Raw genomic sequence first — 18,701 nt, 5'->3', positions numbered from 1 at the left:
GGGTCTAGGCCCGAAACGTCAGCTTTTGTGCTCCTGAGATGCTGCTTGGCCTGCTGTGTTCATCCAGCCTCACATTTTATTATCACTGATGCACTGGCTCTGTGCGAATTTCTAAAAAGCGTGAACTTCTGGCGGGCAATTCCCCTGCACCTTGGGACCCTCCAACAGAAGTTTCCAAATCAGAGTTTCAGTCAGAGACTTTGAACAGTCCCAATGTATCTACTTGGACAGCCATCCAAGGAAAATGTGAAATGGAAAAATTACAGTCTAACTCCTGAGTAATTATACGACTGACCAATCACCCCACACCCAATTCTCCCCCACTCACTACCATTTTGACCAGACCTAACTGTGCATCTCCCATCTCCCCAGATTGTTCCCAAAACCTGACTAGATGCCAACACAAGACCCTTTTGTGACTGCCCTGCTCCACCCTGTCCCAACTTGACTAGACCTCGCTGTCCACGAATTCTCCAGACCCCATCACCCGAGTTGATCAGCATCCCCATCTCACACAGCTGCCCCCACCCCACCTACATACTTCACCCACTCCACACCCTTACCCAATGACTACACCTGCTGGACTCACTTACCCACCTACATATTCACCCATTCACTCACATAACTGAAGGAAGTTTTGCCAAATACGTCCATTGGAAGATTGGAAAACAAATTGGAGGAGGGTCAGTGGATAGTTTTGAGTCTGGTCAATGTTGGAAACAGGTTCAGACAAGTAACTGGAAGGTTTGGGCCTTTGCTTTAAAGCATTTAAGTCTTTATGATATATGTGCAAGCTGTGGTCTGTTCTTCTGTATCTGCTTGTCCCTGTAGTGACATGGTTTCCCTGGGCACTGTTGCTATGTGACAAGTGTTGCCTCTTGTTGAAACAAGAATATTTTAAACTCATTTACTAACATCAACTTCCTTCACAGGGAATGGAGCTCTCGACAATGTGTGAAGACGGACAGCTGCTTCCTTTGCTTATATTTCATTTCCTGGTGACAAACTGTCAATAAGGTAAACAATCTTTGCAAACTTTTTGTCGCACATTGAAGCAGTTTGAGAATGATGCTTTGAAATGACTTGCGGTCAGACTCCACACATCACTTACTCTCTCTGACATAGAGAGTTGTTAAATTACTAAACAGCCAGGTATGTTTTCTTGACCTGGGGGCTAGCATCATTGTACTTGTGTGAATACTCTGAATGCAGCAGCATCTGGTAGTCCTTGTGCCATGACAGTTGCTCTAAATCCTCTCTCTCATTGGCTTTAAGCTGTAGGGTGGCTTCTTCATAAACATAATAATATTTTAGCACTGGTGTTGTCGCTATTATTTGTTGTTTGATTTGAGCGAAAGCTGCTTCTTGCTCTGTGACCACCCCCCGCACTGATTCATTGAACACAGAAAGTGAACAATCACCTGCCCGTTTCAGGCAGTAATGTTGACACCCACTTGGAATTCAAGGGAACCACATGGAAGGAGATTCTTGTTTTACTATTTTCATCCGTTTGCTGCTTTAATGTAAGCACAACTAGGACAATGGGTTGGTGAAAAACAGCTTTTTTCATTGTGTTTGGTATTTTGAGATAGATTTTCCTGTTCCAAGCTGGAACAAGTGATGATGAATTGGATGTCGACAAGCATGTTTGTAAGGCAGCCCAACACATTTTTCCAAACTGAAACCATTTTTAATAAGAAAATTAGTTGTCCCTTATACCTGACACTTCCTATCAAAATCTGTCCCATACTCTCAATTACTGAATTCTCTGCTGTACTTTATTCACTGCAAACACACCCTTTGAAATTTTAAAAGCAGAACTTGCCTTTGCTAATGACTTTCACATCCCCAGGAGATCGCAGGGATTCACAGCCTGTACATTTTGAAGTGCAGTTGATGGACTCTCTCAGATAAGTGGCTGCTAATTACAGCTTATAAATATATTACCTCTAAAGCCTAGTGCATGTCAATGCACGGTTATTTTCCCGCTGATAGAGAGGCAGGGAAGTTAATAAAAAGAAGACCACTTATGCTGAGAGTTAGTAGGAACTGCCGATGCTGGAGAATCTGAGATTACAAGGTGAAGGATCTCGACCCAAAACGTCAGCATTCCTGCTCCTCTGATGCTGCTTGGCCTGTGTTCACCCAACTCTACACCTCATTATCTCAGACCATTTATGCTACCCAGTCGTTGAGGAAAAGCATCATTTGTAACACAGACAAGAAATGCCCCGGTTCCAGCCCTAAACTGCATGGAGGTAACGGATTTCTGACATAATTGTGCAATTTTATCAAACAAAAGAGAACCCAACCATCTTTTGTTAAAATTCGACCATATGACCACTGCTAAGTCCCCCTTGGGAGTTACTATTGACCGGAACTCATTTGCAGTTTGGTGTCCTTATTTGGGAAAGGGTGTTCTGGTGACAGGAATGCAATAAAGGTTTACCAAACTGATTCTCGAGATAGCAGGACTGACATATGAAGACAGGCCAGTCCAGTTAGGATTTATTCAATGGTGTTTAGAAGAATGGGATGGGGTGAACTGTGTGTGCGGTGTGTGCACGTGGTGTGCGTATTTGTGTAAACTTATAAAGTTGGGATAGGACGAGACAGGATGAACACAGGAAGGATGCTCCTGATGACCAGGGAGTTCAGAACCAGGGGTCACAGTTCAAGGATAAGGCCTGAGATCAGGAAAAATTCTTCACCTAGAGAGTGGTGAGCATTCCCCACCTATCAACACTTGGTGTAAAGTCAATATGATTAGAGGCCATTTCAGCAAGGTCAGAGAGAGTGACTGCTGCTGTTGAACTAAATCACAATTAAAGGAACTTGGTGTCTTCGAGTAAAGGGGAGAAAATTCAAAAGATTCTGTCCACCTGCCTCTTATAAATTATTTGGGTTTGACAATGGTTATAAATATCTTTCATGAAAGTCAGTAAATTTTGTGAAATCAAACTTCAGAACTAAACATTGAATGCTGTATTTTGAAAATCACTTTTGTTAACAAAGTATCACCTATACAATGTTTCCTGAACACCAAATGCCTTACCTGTTCCATATAACATAGCAAGAAGAATGGAGGAGATCCAAGCTGTATCGCTGTACCCAATGTGGAACTCTTTAATCAACTCCTTGAAGAAAACACTAACAGCTTTTGGAAAAGCATATGAGAATCCAGTGATGACAAAGCATCCAATGAGAACGGCCCAGCCCCAGCCTCCATCTGGGGCCTTGACTCCTGCTGGCTTATCATCTTGTACAATGACTCCCATGGTTCAGGTCACAACCTGTAAGTTAAAGGAGGAGTTGCTAAAAATCAATTCTCTTCTACTAATATAGTTCAGATTAACATCACAAAATCATACACATTATAAAAGTTCCACAATATCAAAAGATATGAATCACAGTCATGAAATTACTGCATTTGAATAGTACACTTGGTCAAGAATTATTTTTGCAACGAATGTATTCTCAGTATCTGAGGAATTGCACATGGCACTGGCCAAGTCAGGAGTGTGGCTAGCACTCCCCACTTCCCTGAATGGGTGCAGCTCCAACAAGACTCAAGGAGCTGGAGACCATCCAGTTCAAAGCAGCCCACTTGATTGGCACCACATCCACAAGCACTTGCTCCCACTACCACCAGTCAGTAGCAGCAGCATGTGCCATCTACAAGATGTTGTGCAGAAATTTGCCAAGGCTCTTCCGATAGCACCGTCTAAGTACAACAGCATGTACTTCTACAAGGACTAGAGCTGCAACTATATGGGAACAAGAACACCTACAAATACCCTCCAAGCCACTCACCATCTTGGCTTGGAAGTGTATGATCATTCCTTCAGTTCACTCAGTCAGAATCCTGGAACTCACTCCCCAATGGCATTGAGAGACTACCTATACCAGATGGCAGGTGGCACAGTGGGCTCAATGGTTAGTAATGCTGCTTCACAGCACCAGGGACCCAGATTCAATTCCAGCCTTGGTTGACTGTTTGTATGGAGTTTACACATTCTCCCCATGTCTGCATGAGTGCTTCCGTTTCCTCACACAGTCCAAAGATGTGTGGGCTAGGTGGATTGACCATGTCAGGTATGGGGTTATAGGGATGGGGTTAGGGGCTGTGTCTGGGTTGAGATGCGTTTCAGAGGGTTGGTATAGGCTCGATGGGCCGAATGGCTTGCTTCCACACTGGAGGGATTCTAATCCAATCTAATTCTTCTACTAGATTCTAATCTAAAAATAAATTTCAGTAGTTTAAGGAGGCCTATTGTCTCAAAGTCAACCAGGGATGAGCAATAAAACACAGGATATAAGCATGCTGTCTAGGCCAATGAGCAAATAAAAAAAATTCTGGCAGGAACACTGATAATGACATTCAATGCAACATTTTTGACTTGAATGCATCATGCACTTCACCAGCCACAAACCTCACGAATAAACTTTTGCAGAGGTTTAGAGGGCCCCCACCTCTCTCTAGCCATGGTTTATGCAATTTCTGAGGATCTGCTAATCTTCCACAAAAGGAAATCCAATCCTTCACTGTTACTCTATATCAGCAATAAATCATAAATCTACACACATTTCCTATCAATTTTTTCCATTAGAAATTTCTGTGGTTATAACTAAATGGAAATGTTCCATATAAATATTACACTAAATATGTGCTAGACAGCCCAAGAGAGTAATTACATGCTTTGCAGAGGCAGGTTCTGTTATAATTGTAAATTTAAGAGCAAGAACAGAATATAGACGTAAATATATACCCATTGAGTTAAGTGTGAGTATCCTGGTCCAAATAACCCCTCCTTTTGGTTCCCCTCTCAAAGCTGTGATCAACCTGGTTACCATTTGCCTGATGTATTTCACACTCCAATGCCTGCACAGTGTGAAACAATGTCTTCTAATGCTTATGCTTTCATACTAATTACATGTTTGTCTCCTTACTGCCAATTCGGCAGCTAGTGAAAAAAAATCTTGTCACTTTTTCATTCTCTCACCCCTTTCTGAAATCTGGACTGGTTTTCCAGCAAAAGAAATATCAGCTGGGAAATGGCCCACTTCTACTCCGACATCTTATGATCTTATGCATCTCAAATGGAGACAATAAAAGCTTACAGTTCCAGGCCACTTTTTAAGAGTACAAAGCAAACAAATCTCTCGTATTACTCTTTCAGTCAATACATTCGAATCTGGGTCAGCTGTAGGCCTTTGGAAAACCTTGGTCCAGTGGACAGTTTGTGCAGAAATTAACTTCAGGTTTTACACAGGTTTGGGCACTGACTTTGGCACAGAGGGAGAGGAAAAAAAAACATTTTCCTCCTAACTGAAACAATCTTTTATCCATTTTCTATGTCAATTTTTAAAAAAATCAACAATATTTCAAATGACAAAAGGTTCAGCTTTAGCAGTATGAGCCATATATCACTGGTTTGCTTTCAGATGAGAAAAGGAAAGAAAGCATAAGAAAGAAGAGTATGAATAAGTGACACATTTCAGTTCATATTTGATCATTTTATGTTTTTAATTGCAGTGATTGCTTATGTTACAATCTATGAGGCCAATTGTGACCGCAACTTGGAAAACAAATTAGAACAGCTTTATTACTCGAAAAGCTTTACCTCTAATCTATGCTTCAGTGTTTGACTAAGATTTCAAAAAAACTGTCTACAGATTTGTACCGAGGTCATGATTGTTTCTCACAGATATAACTAAAACCCTCAAAAAATGTGAAAATAAGACATTGATAAATCAGGCATGTAATTAGGTTAAGCCCTGACAGTCTTCTATCCTCTTTTAAGGAATGGAAAAGCTTACCAGCACATTCCAATCTCAAACCAAATAGAAATTAATCACTGCTCTTTCAAGACCATATGTCATCAAATATGACAATTTACCGTACCTCACCCCTGCCCTGAGGGGGCTCAGGGTGGTTGTCCTTGGCTGCTCTGAACGTAGAAGATCCTGGCGACACAATTTTATGAGGAAGGAAGGAATTTGGCTGAACCAGCACATGAAGCCAAAGTACAAATAAACCCTTGTCCCACAGAAAATTGCTGCACCTATTTATGCAATCTAATTACCCTAGAACTGTAATATTTCTGAGGAGGGATTTAACTCAAATACACTGTACCATGCTTTGAGGTTGCTAGAGAAGCATTCTTATCAACGATAGCAAGCAGTCAGACCTATATTAGGATGTAACTGGCTGCTATTCTTAGTTACTGATAATTTGCTATAAACTGCAGCCTCTTTTCTGTCAAGGGAAATTTCTGACAGCCACTCCAGACAAATTTTAATACAATTCACAAAGCTCTGTATTATTTGTCGACACTTCAAGGAATTGGTGCAACAGACTGTGTCTCTGCCTCTCTGTGTATCTTGACACATGAAGTGCTGATCTCATTAAATGAATGCCTCAATAGTCGTCTGAATACTTGACAAATGGTGGGCTATGCTGAAAGAAACAGTCCTAAAGTAGGGGACAACAGGCCGGTCTAAGAAGCTGTGCTCACGATGAAATTAGGTTTGCCAACTGGTAGAAATGTTACACTGGCCTTGAGTGCTTGGCAACTAGGAAATTATCATTATGTTCAGCAAATGAATCATCAACCAATAAAAATTACACAGATGATCATAGATATTACAAAATTGCTAATTTCTTTACCACGATAAATAACACTTCTACATGAAAGAATCAAAGTTAGTAGTCACACGACACCAGGTTACATTCCAACACGTTTATTTGAAATCACAAGCTTTCGGTGTGCTACTCCTTTGTGTTTCACCTGATGAAGGAGCACCGCTCTGGAAGCTTGCGTCTTCAAATAAGCCTATTGGGCTATAACCTGGTGTCATGTGACTTCTGACTTTGTCCACCCCTGTCCAACAACAGCATCTTCACAAGAAAGAATAATGTAATAGTACCAATAAGAAAACAACAATCAGATATGAAATTGCTTATTAAAGCAATTTAGGTTTAAGCATTAATAGGAAACCCAATCTTAGTTTAGCAATATATTTTTACAACAGATTCAGGGTTTCAGTTTACTCATGCCCACATAAAAGTAAAACATGTAGAGGAATATCGTTAGCATGTATTTCCTTAAAGAAAAATGCAGGTGTTCTTCTACAATGCTGCTTGGATACACTGATGTATCTTGTAAGTTGAGCATCACTGCAAAACATTCACGTTCCACGAAAGAACGTAATTGATCCAAGAAGAACTGGCTCATTGTATCTTAATCATGACTTTGTAAAATGTACCTAGAATTGTTCAAGTGATTACTGACTGTTGCCACTCCTGTCTACCAACATTTTGGATAAAAACCAAGACAATTGCAGATGCTGTAAATCAGAAACAAAAACAAAAGGTGCTGGGAAAGCTTAACAGGTCTGGCAACATCTGTGAAGGGAAATCAGAGTTAACGTTTCAGGTTCAGTGACCCTTCCTCAGAAGTCCTGAGGAAGGCTTACCATACCCAAAACATTAACTCTGATTTTTCTTCACAGATGCTCCCAATATTTGGGTCTGGGCTTTGCTACGTGGACAGAGACGCACATTATCTGGGTATAAAACCAGCTGAGACTAGAACGCTTGCAGGGGTTTGGCTGAAAACAAATTATGAACATTAGTACAATTCTCTTCAATCTTCCATATCTATCCTTCAAACCTTCTGTCCAAATTCATTCCTGCACACAAAGCAGATAAAACCCAAACTCTCATAGGAGGGCATTCCATTTCACTTGTTTCTGAAGTATTTCAACACTGCAATTTAATGACAGTTTGAGTTTTGTTTTAAAAAACTTTATCCTCACAGAGACCTGAACTGGATTTGTGATTACTATTTGTGGGTTTTGACGGTAATGGATAAAAGTTACAAGAACCATTGAAAGACTTCTCCATTTGCAGGTATGGCTTTGGTATTTCACTGGGGCCAAATGCTTACTTGACATTGGCAGAATATATAAAGTGAAATAATATGACAGCAGGCTAGAATATAACTGAAATTCAGGATGGGGACAGGGATGAGTTTTTTTTAAAATGACATTATTAAATTGTTGTGGTTTAAATGAATAGACCATTTTCAGGAATGCACCCAGGTCCAAAATATAAACTTTTAGGAGGGAAACACAGCACATCTTTTTGGACAGTATTACCAGTTGGACCAGAATGTCAGTTATGTTCACCTACACAATACTAACTACACAATTTTTAAAAATGACCAATTGGTATGGCTAGTACCCTGATTAGAAGATAGTATAGAATTACAGCATCATAGAATTTCTTTTAAAGCATATTTGGAACTACTACTGTATTTACTACTGTTAAATTTACACAGATGGATTTGGGCTAAACTACAACAAGACCATGACCCACTCAGGATGTTTCTGAAAGCAACCGAGTTATATTGCCCATTCTCTGCAGACAGAAAGCAGAACTCTATTCAAAATGTAAGTAAATACATGCTTAGAACTCTGTGCACCAGCCATGAATTTCTTATGAATTTTAACTTCTTTATACAATCATACCTAGGTCTTCCTTGAAACAACGAACACAAGTAACCCAACCAATTTTCTTAGGAAGAAAGCAGGGCCACGATCACCTTGAAGAATGGAAGGAGCAACTAGGAGAAAAAAAATTGAACGCTGGTAGAAAATAAAACTTGTGACAAAGATATAACTTCTGCAGAGTCACATTCTGCTTTATTAATTAAGGAGCTGAATTATATTGTGGTAAAGTCAGCCCTTTCACACCCTGCATTCCTAACCTCAGTCAACCAAGCTTTGAACCCTGGTCTTGCATATGGCAAGTGTTTTACTGTCGAGTTAGCCTCAGTGTGAACAACAGTCTCCAGCCCAATCCCCAAACCAATACATGGTTCTTTAAAAAGAAAGACATTTCCCACTGCATTGGGCATTTCTAGTGTGAAATTCTTTCAGAATCTAAGATGGTATAGAGTGACCTGTGAGTAATGGGTGGCTTTCACTGCCAAGCTGTCAGGCACCAAAAACATCTTTCCTTTCCAGGAAGATTTTCTAATGGCACAAGTATATGGTCACTGTATATTTATAGGTAAATTTTTTCATGGATATTTTCATTACCAGATCTTAATCAAATTAAATCTTAGTGTAAGCCAGTTCTTCAACAATGACAAAGCGCATGTATGTGCGCGCGCATATTGCAGAGGCTGAACGATAAGAGCCCATGTCTCAAGCAAATTCAATACTAATGCTAACTTCCTTCAGCTACATTTAATAACTGAAGAGTCTATGACCTTTATGCCATGGCATTTATGAATGGAAAAAATTGCACAGGATGCCACTGAATTAAAAATGTATTGAGCTTATTTACACAGTTCAAGCAAAAAGTCTCCATTTCTTACGTTAACTGAAACAGAAATCTAAAACATGGCTTTTACAACTGGTTACACTACAAAATATATGCTCTACACATGCAGGCTTTCCAATCTAGAAATCACAGATATAGTCTCCATGATTTTTACCCCAATAATGATTAGAAATTCAAGTAGACCACCCCATGCTACTCCAGCTGATATCACACAGTGCCTGCAGCAATGTAAGGCCTCAGTAGCAGCATGGTGCACACATAACTTGAGACAGTCAAAATGCATCCAAATAAAAGTCTATATTCTGTCACTGCGAATCTGGTCCCACGAGAAAATATTCACTTAAAACAAAATGAAGCCTGTACCTGTAAACAAAGCTTGGGTTCAAAACAAAGCAAAACCATCATCGCAACCATTCAAATGGATGCAGACGTTTAGATTAGATTAGATTTCCGAGTGTGGGAACAGGCCCTTCGGCCCAACAAGTCCACACCATCCTTTGTAGCATCCCACCCAGACTCATCCCCCTATATCCCACACACCCCTGAACATTACAGGCAATTTAGCATGGCCAATCCACCTAGCCTGCACATCTTTGGACTGTGGGAGGAAACCAGAGCACCCGGAGGAAACCCAAGCAAACACAGGGAGAACGTGCAAACTCCACACAGACAGTTGCCCGAGGCTGAAATTGAACCTGGGTCCCTGGTGCTGTTTAGAGATCTCATCAGCTCAATAGCCTTAAGAGGGACAGAACAGCATCTTGTAAAAAATATCTTTAAAAATACTGCTCTACATTCTCTCTTTCAGCAGGGAGTCTCTTCACCAACAAGGGTTTAACTGGATCCCACGAGTTAAAATGAACAGCAGGTGCTTGCACTCAACTGATATTCAGGTTGCATTTAACTATAGAGAAAGGTCATTATGAGCATCAGTGAGTTTTATTCAAGAGGCAGCCAAGATGCCTTCACTAACACGCCGTCCACAGAGCATAGGGCTGAATGTTATTTTTTTTGGCTTAAGTGTGAGGTTCTTCAGGTTTTTTGAAGGAATTGTTGCCATGGGCCCCAGCAATATTTCTCACTGTACCTTACCCAACAGATCTCATTAACTACATACCGTGATCCTCTTGCGGCCATCTCAGATGATTCTATCCCCACTGTCCCTGAAACAACACATCACTCACTGAATGTCTGCCAAAGACTAGCATCACTTACGGCACACCATTTTTAAAAGCACATATTGTGTATCCAGGTGCACACAGTCAGTTCACAGCTGCATTGCATGTCTCCTGAAATTTGTCCAAGAAACGGCAGACAAGAGAAAATTGGCACCAGGGCCCTCAATGTTCAGATGAATGGGGCGGTGCAGACATGGGATATGCTCTTCCCCCAGGACCAGCTGAGAAGGCAATGACACCAGACTATGCCAGCCTGGCCTGAAATTGGCAACACACTCATTGCAGTCTCAGTGATCTGGAGGACTTGACAGCAATGCCACAAGTAGGTCAATGATTTCTTCCAAGTCTGCCAGCGTCACATTCCTCCAATACCAAATCCCTCCGGTACCTATAATGCTTTAAATTGCTAAGTTTATTCTTGAAAGCACACTAATAATTTATGGGACAGTGAATACTTAGGATCCCCACAGTGGGGAAGCAGGCCATTTGGATCATCAAGCCCACACCAATGCTACAAACAGCATCCCACCCAGACCCAAACCCCCTACCCAATCCCTGTAACATTTCATTTCCTATGACTAATCCACATAGCCTGCTTATCCCTGGACACTATTTGCAATTTAGCATGGCTAATCCACCTAACCTGCAGGGGAAGCATGGTGGCTCAGTGGTTAGCACAGCAGCCTCACAGCGCCAGGGACCTGGGTTCGATTCCAGCCTCGGGCCACTGTCTGTGTGGAGTTTACACATTCTCCACGCGTCTGCGTGGGTTTCCTCCGGGTGCTCTGGTTTCCTCCCACAGTCCAAAGATGCGCAGGCTAGGTGGATCGGCCATGCTAAATTGCCCGTAGTCTTCAGGGGTGTGTGGGCTATAGTGGGATGGGTCTGGGTCAGATGCTGTGTGGGTTGGTGTGGACTTGTTGGGCCAAAGGGCCTGTTTCCACACTATAGGGAATGTAATCTAATCTAAGCTTTGGACCGTGGGAGGAAACCCATTTAGACACTGGAGGACCACGCAAAATCCACACAGACAGACAGTCACCCAAGGGTGGAATCGAATCCAGGTCCCTGGCACTGTGAAGCAACAGTGCTAACCACTGAGCCACCAAGCTGTCCTGTCAGAGGCAAAGTCATGTTAAGTTAAAATTAACCACATTGTCGTGAGGCCTTCAAAAGTCCATGAAGTTATTAACTGAAAGATGCATTGCTTTAGGAGATTGATAGCAACCATAGTACTATGCTACACAATTCCAATAAAGGCTTGTAGGAGCCTTCCTCTGCTACAATGGCTTCAGCATCTGCAAACTCTGATTGCAGTCCTCATTCAAATCAACAAAATCCATTGATGAGACTACACTAGAAACAGTAAAACCTATTGAGATCCATAATAACACAAGTACATGGGTACACAGGCACACTTGTTGCACAAGTTCACTAACTCAAGAGTTTCATTTGCAAAGTTAGGATGTATCTACTGCATAGTACATTGATATTGGCCCGATTCTTCAAATTTGGGTCAGAATCTCCATTTTCAAACAGGATCAAACTAAAATGTTGCCCACTCACCTCTGGTGTAGGTTATCAGGTGAAAGTTCAAGGCCAGAGACTTTCCAGCAGAAGTAGTGTGGATGAGTTCAGCAACCCATGAAGTTGGGACTGGGGAGGATTGGCGCTGAAACCATGCCCCCTTTCATGCCACATTTTGCAACTTAAGGTCCGTATGCCACTTTGACAGCTTCTGTCAGAAACTACTTGTGTAAGGTAGGTAGGTGATGGATAGAGAGAGGCCAGGTGGTTGAAGGGAGGTAGGTTTTCAGGCGAGTGGGTGAAAGTAAAGGGAATTTGAAATGTGGGGTATGTCCAGGCAGATCCAGTCCAGGGATTGTTTTGGTTGGGTGAGGGAGGAGGGAGAAGGGAGTGGGTGTGATGGTGATGAGCAGGAGTCAGGGAAGAAGAATTAGAGCTTGGAGGGGGAAATTGGGGCATTGGGGCCAGCGGTTCAATGTTGAGTTGAGCATCAAGGATGGGGGTGGGATGGTAATCTGAGAGGAGTGCTGAATTTGGGGATCAATTTTATAGTTATCCAGGTGGTGGTGATTTTGTGCAGAGGGTTTCAACTTCCTAGGCAATTCCCACAGAGTCAGCTTCATCAGGACATCTGCATAGGCCTGACACCCAACTTCTGTCTCTGACTATCATGCTATTAGAAGATCTGGGCCATTGTCTCCAGTAGGTATTCAATAAAATTTCTAAAAAGACAACTTTAATCTGCAATAATACTCATATTAGAGAATGGCCATCAGGATAAACCAAACCAAAAGTGTTTACAGCAAACAAATCACTTAATGTCAGTGATGAATCTTGAAACCTTACAGTCTGACAAGACAAAAATAACAATAAAGGGTGTGTTGATGGTGCAGCACCAGTTGTCTGCTTGGTGTTTCCACCACTCTATAAAAGCTTGTTTAAAACATTGCTACTTAATATAGATATGTAATAGGATTTGAGATTGCTGTCAAAATTAATTTGTAATTGAATGAGAAACTAATCTGGAATGTGACAGCAGAGTAGGAACGCATTAAGGGATTTTTCAGTCGTTTGGAAAATGCCACCTTCACTGCAAAGTACCTTTAGTAGACTTTCTGCAATGCAAAACAGGTTCAGCTTCTTTTGAAAAAGAACACCAGGTTACACGTTATGCTTACAAGCAAACTAGTCCCAAAGACAGTTACTCCAAAAAAAGTTACCCTTTCTCAGATACTGAATGGCCAGCTTTCCCATCAGCAGTTTTTAATTGTATACGCCTAGCAATTTGTTTTTTATATTTATTCAGTAAATGTTATATTTGAATCTTTTGACTTCAAGACTTCTTTTTGATAGTAAATAAACAAAAAACTTTCCTAAGCAATTATCAAGGCACGTATTTACGGTTAACATATGTGGTGTTCCTTATCCCTTTAAAAGGTCACTGTCTTTAAAAGGTTGAAAATGAGGCATTTCTCCAGAGATTCTAAAGGATGATTGAGTTACAGGCAACAGTGATGTAGATGGAACTGCAACTAACATGTTCGAAATGTTTAACCTTTCCATGACATTCAGACTGCTGAGGCTTGGCAATGCCTTTTCTGATATTTGAAGGGCATCTGCATCGTCAGAGAATGACAGCAGAATGAGCGATAGCTCCAAGAACAATTGGAAGGTTAAGTGGTCACCACTTTAAGATTGCGGTTTCAGACAGTTGCAATCAAATCTATTGCTTATTTAAGTGGCTGCAACAGTGACTAAGTATAGTTCAGAGGTGAATATAACTTTATATTCTCAACACTAACTCAAAATAGTTATAGTCATTCATGCACAAGTCACAGGTATATTCCTTTTTTAAAAAAATGTTCCTCTGGACACAAATTGAATATAACTAAATTAGAATAGTTAAATGATCCACTAAAGAAGTAACTACATTTATTTTTTGACCTTGATATGACCATTGATATCCATGGTCAAATGATTCCTGCACTAATTACATGCACATTTCTCTAGACTGGTCTCGTTGTACCTTTCAAGTATATAACTCACATACTTAGGAAAATATTATACTGTATCTTGTGCATTGCAGCAAATAAATGCTGCCAGCTTTTAGTGAGATTCACCTTTGTCCACAAGCCTTCTCTGGACTCATTCAGCAAGTTCACATGAACCAATCATCCAAAAGGCACGATGCCCTGTTAAGGGAATCTGGCATCTGTGTGAATAGTATAAACAATGTGTGCCTTCTTCAGCAATGAGATTAATGAACTGTTGCCAAGCTGTAGGCAGACTGAATCAGGAAGTTGTATTATTGAATATCAAATCTAGTCCAGGAAATGAAATAAACAGGACAAAAGAAAGAGAGAAATGTAAATGTATATTTTTAAACCTCCATCAATAATTAGAAGTAGTAGGAATGTGACACTGCTTTGAAAAATTGACTCTTCAGCACCAAAAAGATTGTTTGAATGTAAATAAAGACACTCCAGGGCTTTAAAGGGTTATACGTTATATTAGAGAAAGGAAAAATACTTACATTCTTACGATAAACTTCACTCCTCCCTAATCCTGCACCCTACTTTCGCTTTCACACCTTAAAGATTGTAATTAAATCTGCTGGCAAGGAAGGCATAACTCTTGATTAACAAAAAAAAGCCCTCTACTTGGTTGACTGAACACTAACCATGATCCCACCACCAAACAGCAAACCATTGTTTAAGAAACACCCATTGAGATCTTCTACCCTTTGTCCTCAACCACATTCAGCTCACTTCTAACTCATTCCCCTGATCCACAATCAGGGATGCCATTGTTTTAGCCACATAGAACTTACTTCTGCTGATCTCTACGCTACCCTTATCATTACTTGTCCACAAACCTCCATCAGACACTGCCAATGGTGGCACTATGGAAATGGGAATGGGCAGAAATCTCACTAAGAGAGTTGTCCATTATACAGATTGACACAAGGCCATGGGCCAATTTGTAAAAAAAAAGAGAATTTTAAAATCAGGGTATTGCCTGACCAACTTAGGGTAGTGAATATAGAAATCTAAGTAGGATGTGCATACGCCCTGATTCTTCTCTCTTCCACAACACCATTCCTTCTTAAACCAACATAGCCTTTCAGAAGTTTTAATTGCTGCCCAAACGAAGGCCAGAGCAGATAAGGGTGGTAAAATTTCCTCCCTAAAACAACATTGATGAACCAACTGAGCTTTTACAACAACAGATGATCATCTCATGGTCACCATTATTTAACTAGCTTTCAATTAAATTTTTTTAAATGCTTTTAAATTTCACAGCTATTTGTTGGGATTTGCACCCACATGCCTAAAACATTAGGTGGAGCATTTGAATACCTGGCCCAGTGCTATTACAGTATGGCAGCAAACCTAATGATTATGAATTCCATCTACAACAGTCCAGCTCGCTACCCCGACTGTGAATCTCATTACAGCTTCCTGCGGTCTTCTAACAAAGAAACAATAACTTCTAGCTTGTCTGCAATTTCTACAACCACTTATTGTGGGGTAACAGTGTCGAATCTGTGGTCCAAAGGTTGATCTGCTCAAAGAATGCTTCCATCTGGATATTCATAAGTGTTGCAGCCGGTGCAGGTGCGGTCAAGGGGCATGTAAGAAATTAGATAAAAGAAATAAACTAAATGAAGTGAGAACTATGTAAACGTGTCTTTAGCAAAAAAAATGAATAAGTAAATTTTGGGTTGAATCCTGGCCAGTTTCTTTAATCTGCAACTGAGAGAAAGATGCAGCTTATTCAAAACCTCTGCCAATACTGCTCATTATACAGTGAACTACGTAATGCATTCGTCAAACTTTTCACTCTGTGGTGAACTATTCATCCTTAATTGGACAATGATGATTGTGAAGATTATAGTATCTCAGGTACAAATGTTTCTCCTCTCATTGCTAGTGTCAATCGACACCAGCCTGCTGAATCGCTAATACAAATATTCAGTTTGGTGCATAGTGCCACTGAAAATTTTTAGTACAACTAATCTCATTAACCACTTTAGAATTCAGAATTGATTGATAAATGAGTTGCAAAGTTAAAATCTGCAAATGATTGTTGGAAAGAAAAACATATGTTTTTAAGAGTTCAAACTGAAATCAAAAGAGAGCTTGTTGCATCACAAACTCTCCAGCAGCTGCTCAGAAATGATGCATGCAGATAGCCAAAGCATCTATGGCTAATGCATCTTTCTTTGGCATTAGTTAATGGCACCTAGCATTTATTTGAAACTCAATGTGAACATTTAAAATAATGCCAAATACCTCGCTGAGCATTGTTTACTTATGTGGTCCTTTCATTGAACTTTTCAGCTTCATTCTGTTTGTGCACTGTGTGTTGGGTAGTTTGAAAGTAATCAAAATTTAAAATCCTAGTGAGCAGCCTAAAAATTAGTAACATGAGAATGGATAATGACAGTTTAGATAACACCACTTCTGTGATCCTATTGCAACTGTCTAATACCACTAACCCCAATAAGAAGCTGATACAGAGACAGTAGGAACTGCCGATGCTAGAGAATCTGAGATAACAAGGTGTAGAGCTGGATGAACACAGCAGGCCAAGCAGCTTCCGAAGGGTCTAGACCTAAAACGTCAGCTTTCCTGCTCCTCTGATGCTGTTTGGCCTGCTGTGTTCATCCTGCTCTACACCTTGATAACCCTAATAAGAAGCCTGCTTATGAACAAGTCTCTGAGCAGCTAGTGACATTGTATACAACAATCATCGTCATGAAAACCTTTTGTGCGATACAAATCAATTCATCTACCAATTGGTTTAACCCCATATCTCACCTAATACAAGTCAAAACTGCACAGGTCGACGCCTCAGCAAGTGCCAGTATAACTACATTACAAGGCGCATCCTCAAAAAAATAAATAATCTCACAAAAATATCTAAATGCGGGCATTTTCAGTGTCCTTGTATCAATGCTTTCATATTATATGAATGCTACAAGTCCCAATTACTGTTCTGATGTAATATGTGGATAACATAATATCTGGTAACTAGCAAGATCATCTTGAATTGTATGCAGTACGCATACAGTAAAATAGTATTGCTGTGGCATGTTTAATAAAAAGTAATTGATCTCAAAAACATCATGGTGGCTGCATCAATTAAGCAAAACTAAAAACATCAGCTGCTTAGGCTGTATGTCAAATTTTCTTGGGAATTTTGAATTTAGATTTTTTTAAAACTTTAATGCAGAACCAATAAAAGCTTCAAAATCTCCCCTCCCCCGACTGTAGCCCAAAACCACCCCAGCTCGACCCCGCCGCCCGAACCTGTTCTTCCTCCCACCTCTCCCCTCCTCCCACCTCAAGCCGCACCCCCATTTCCTACCGACTAACCTCATCCCGCCTCCTTGACCTGTCCGTCCTCCCAAGACTGACCTATCCCTTCCCTACTTCCCCACCTATACTCACCTTTACTGGCTCCATCTCCACCCCTTTAACTTGTCTGTCTCCTCTCCGCCTATCTTCGCTTCTGTCCATCTTCGATCCATCTCCCCCTCTCTCCCTGTTTATTTCAGAACGCTCTCCCCCTCTCCCATTTCTGATGAAGGGTCTAGGCCCGAAAAGTCAGCTTTTGTGCTCCTGAGATGCTGATTGACCTGCTGTGTTCATTCAGCTCCACATTTTGTATCTCTTATCAGAGTCTATAGTCTGGAACACATTAAAATAATTGTACTTACTACATAGAAACAATAACACTGTCTCCAGGATTCTGTTCTCCTCTGAATTTGGAATTTAATCTCAGAAAATGAATGAAACTATTCTTCTAATTACTTTAAGTAAATGAGGCCTTTCATACTCATGGCAACATTCCAACAGCTCACTGTCACTGTCAAAGGATCACCAATCACCCCAGTAATTTGCATTGTGGGTCAGACATAATGTATGTAGTGGATTGCTAGTTTCCATGCCATCTTCATCCTGAGCTAGTGATTTGCAAAATATGAGATTTGCATTTCCTTGTTGCACATAGTGAAGTAAATAATAAAGTCTCAGCTGGTCAAGTCAGGTAATGTAATTTTCATGCAAAATGTGGTAGGCACCTAAACCACTTTCAAGTGTGGCAACATATAGGCTACAGACATATTTTAAATGATAGAATCCTGTAGCTACTATAAAGAAATGCAGCCTATGCCGTTTGATAGCAAGTAACACATTTCAAACTTCAGAAAACGCTGCTTCAACTTTAACTCTACACAGTTAATGAAATTGTCTCAAACCACACACTTAGTGCTATGTAAAGTAACCCACTCTTAATTGGTGAGTTAGGTTTTGCATATATAGTTATACTAATCATATACTAATCATATACTATTTCCAACTAGAAAGTATGGAACTGAATAATATGATCTCCTTTTCCAATTTGGTTCTCTGAACAGTAAAACTTACCTCTAGCTTTGATAACTTAAATGTGGGCTGACAGACCCCTTTTTCTTCATTCATTAATTCATGTGGGCAGAAAACCAAGGCGAATTGGCTGACAATTTCCCAGCCAACGTTCCTTGTGAGTGCTTCCTGGAAACGTCCGATCAGGAAATCAGCACCTCAACCTAGATTTCAACAAATGTTAACATACAGTGAACTAATAATATATAA

The 18,701-nt window shown here is 40.5% G+C and overlaps 1 protein-coding gene and 1 long non-coding RNA gene across 6 annotated transcripts in view; one reads left to right on the top strand and one right to left on the bottom strand.

The window, feature by feature from the left end:
* LOC125463821 (monocarboxylate transporter 4-like) overlaps positions 1 to 18,701 on the bottom strand; it is a 41,574-nt gene that overhangs the window by 13,856 nt on the left and 9,017 nt on the right. The window contains exons 2-4 of one of the 5 annotated variants that reach the window (XM_048555570.2): positions 18,495 to 18,655; positions 8,536 to 8,630; positions 3,056 to 3,293 (exon numbers count right to left, since the gene is read on the bottom strand). In XM_048555570.2, coding sequence (XP_048411527.1) covers positions 3,056 to 3,278 — 223 coding nt within the window. In that variant the 5' untranslated portion in view covers positions 3,279 to 3,293; positions 8,536 to 8,630; positions 18,495 to 18,655. Of the gene's footprint in view, positions 1 to 3,055; positions 3,294 to 5,905; positions 6,096 to 8,535; positions 8,631 to 18,494; positions 18,656 to 18,701 lie in introns of those variants that run through there. The other 4 variants (XM_059653715.1, XM_048555569.2, XM_048555573.2 and 1 more) reach the window with 4 other exon arrangements.
* Positions 896 to 9,299, top strand: LOC125463822 (uncharacterized). The gene is made up of 4 exons (XR_007249918.2): positions 896 to 1,017; positions 7,824 to 7,915; positions 8,346 to 8,457; positions 8,540 to 9,299. It is a non-coding gene; the product is annotated as an uncharacterized LOC125463822 (long non-coding RNA).

This window comes from Stegostoma tigrinum, chromosome 22 (genome assembly GCF_030684315.1).
Source record: "Stegostoma tigrinum isolate sSteTig4 chromosome 22, sSteTig4.hap1, whole genome shotgun sequence".
Classification (NCBI taxonomy): Eukaryota; Metazoa; Chordata; class Chondrichthyes; order Orectolobiformes; family Stegostomatidae; genus Stegostoma; species Stegostoma tigrinum.
The sequence above is the reverse complement of the archived record's forward strand: the minus strand, read 5'-3'. Positions and strand labels throughout refer to the sequence as shown.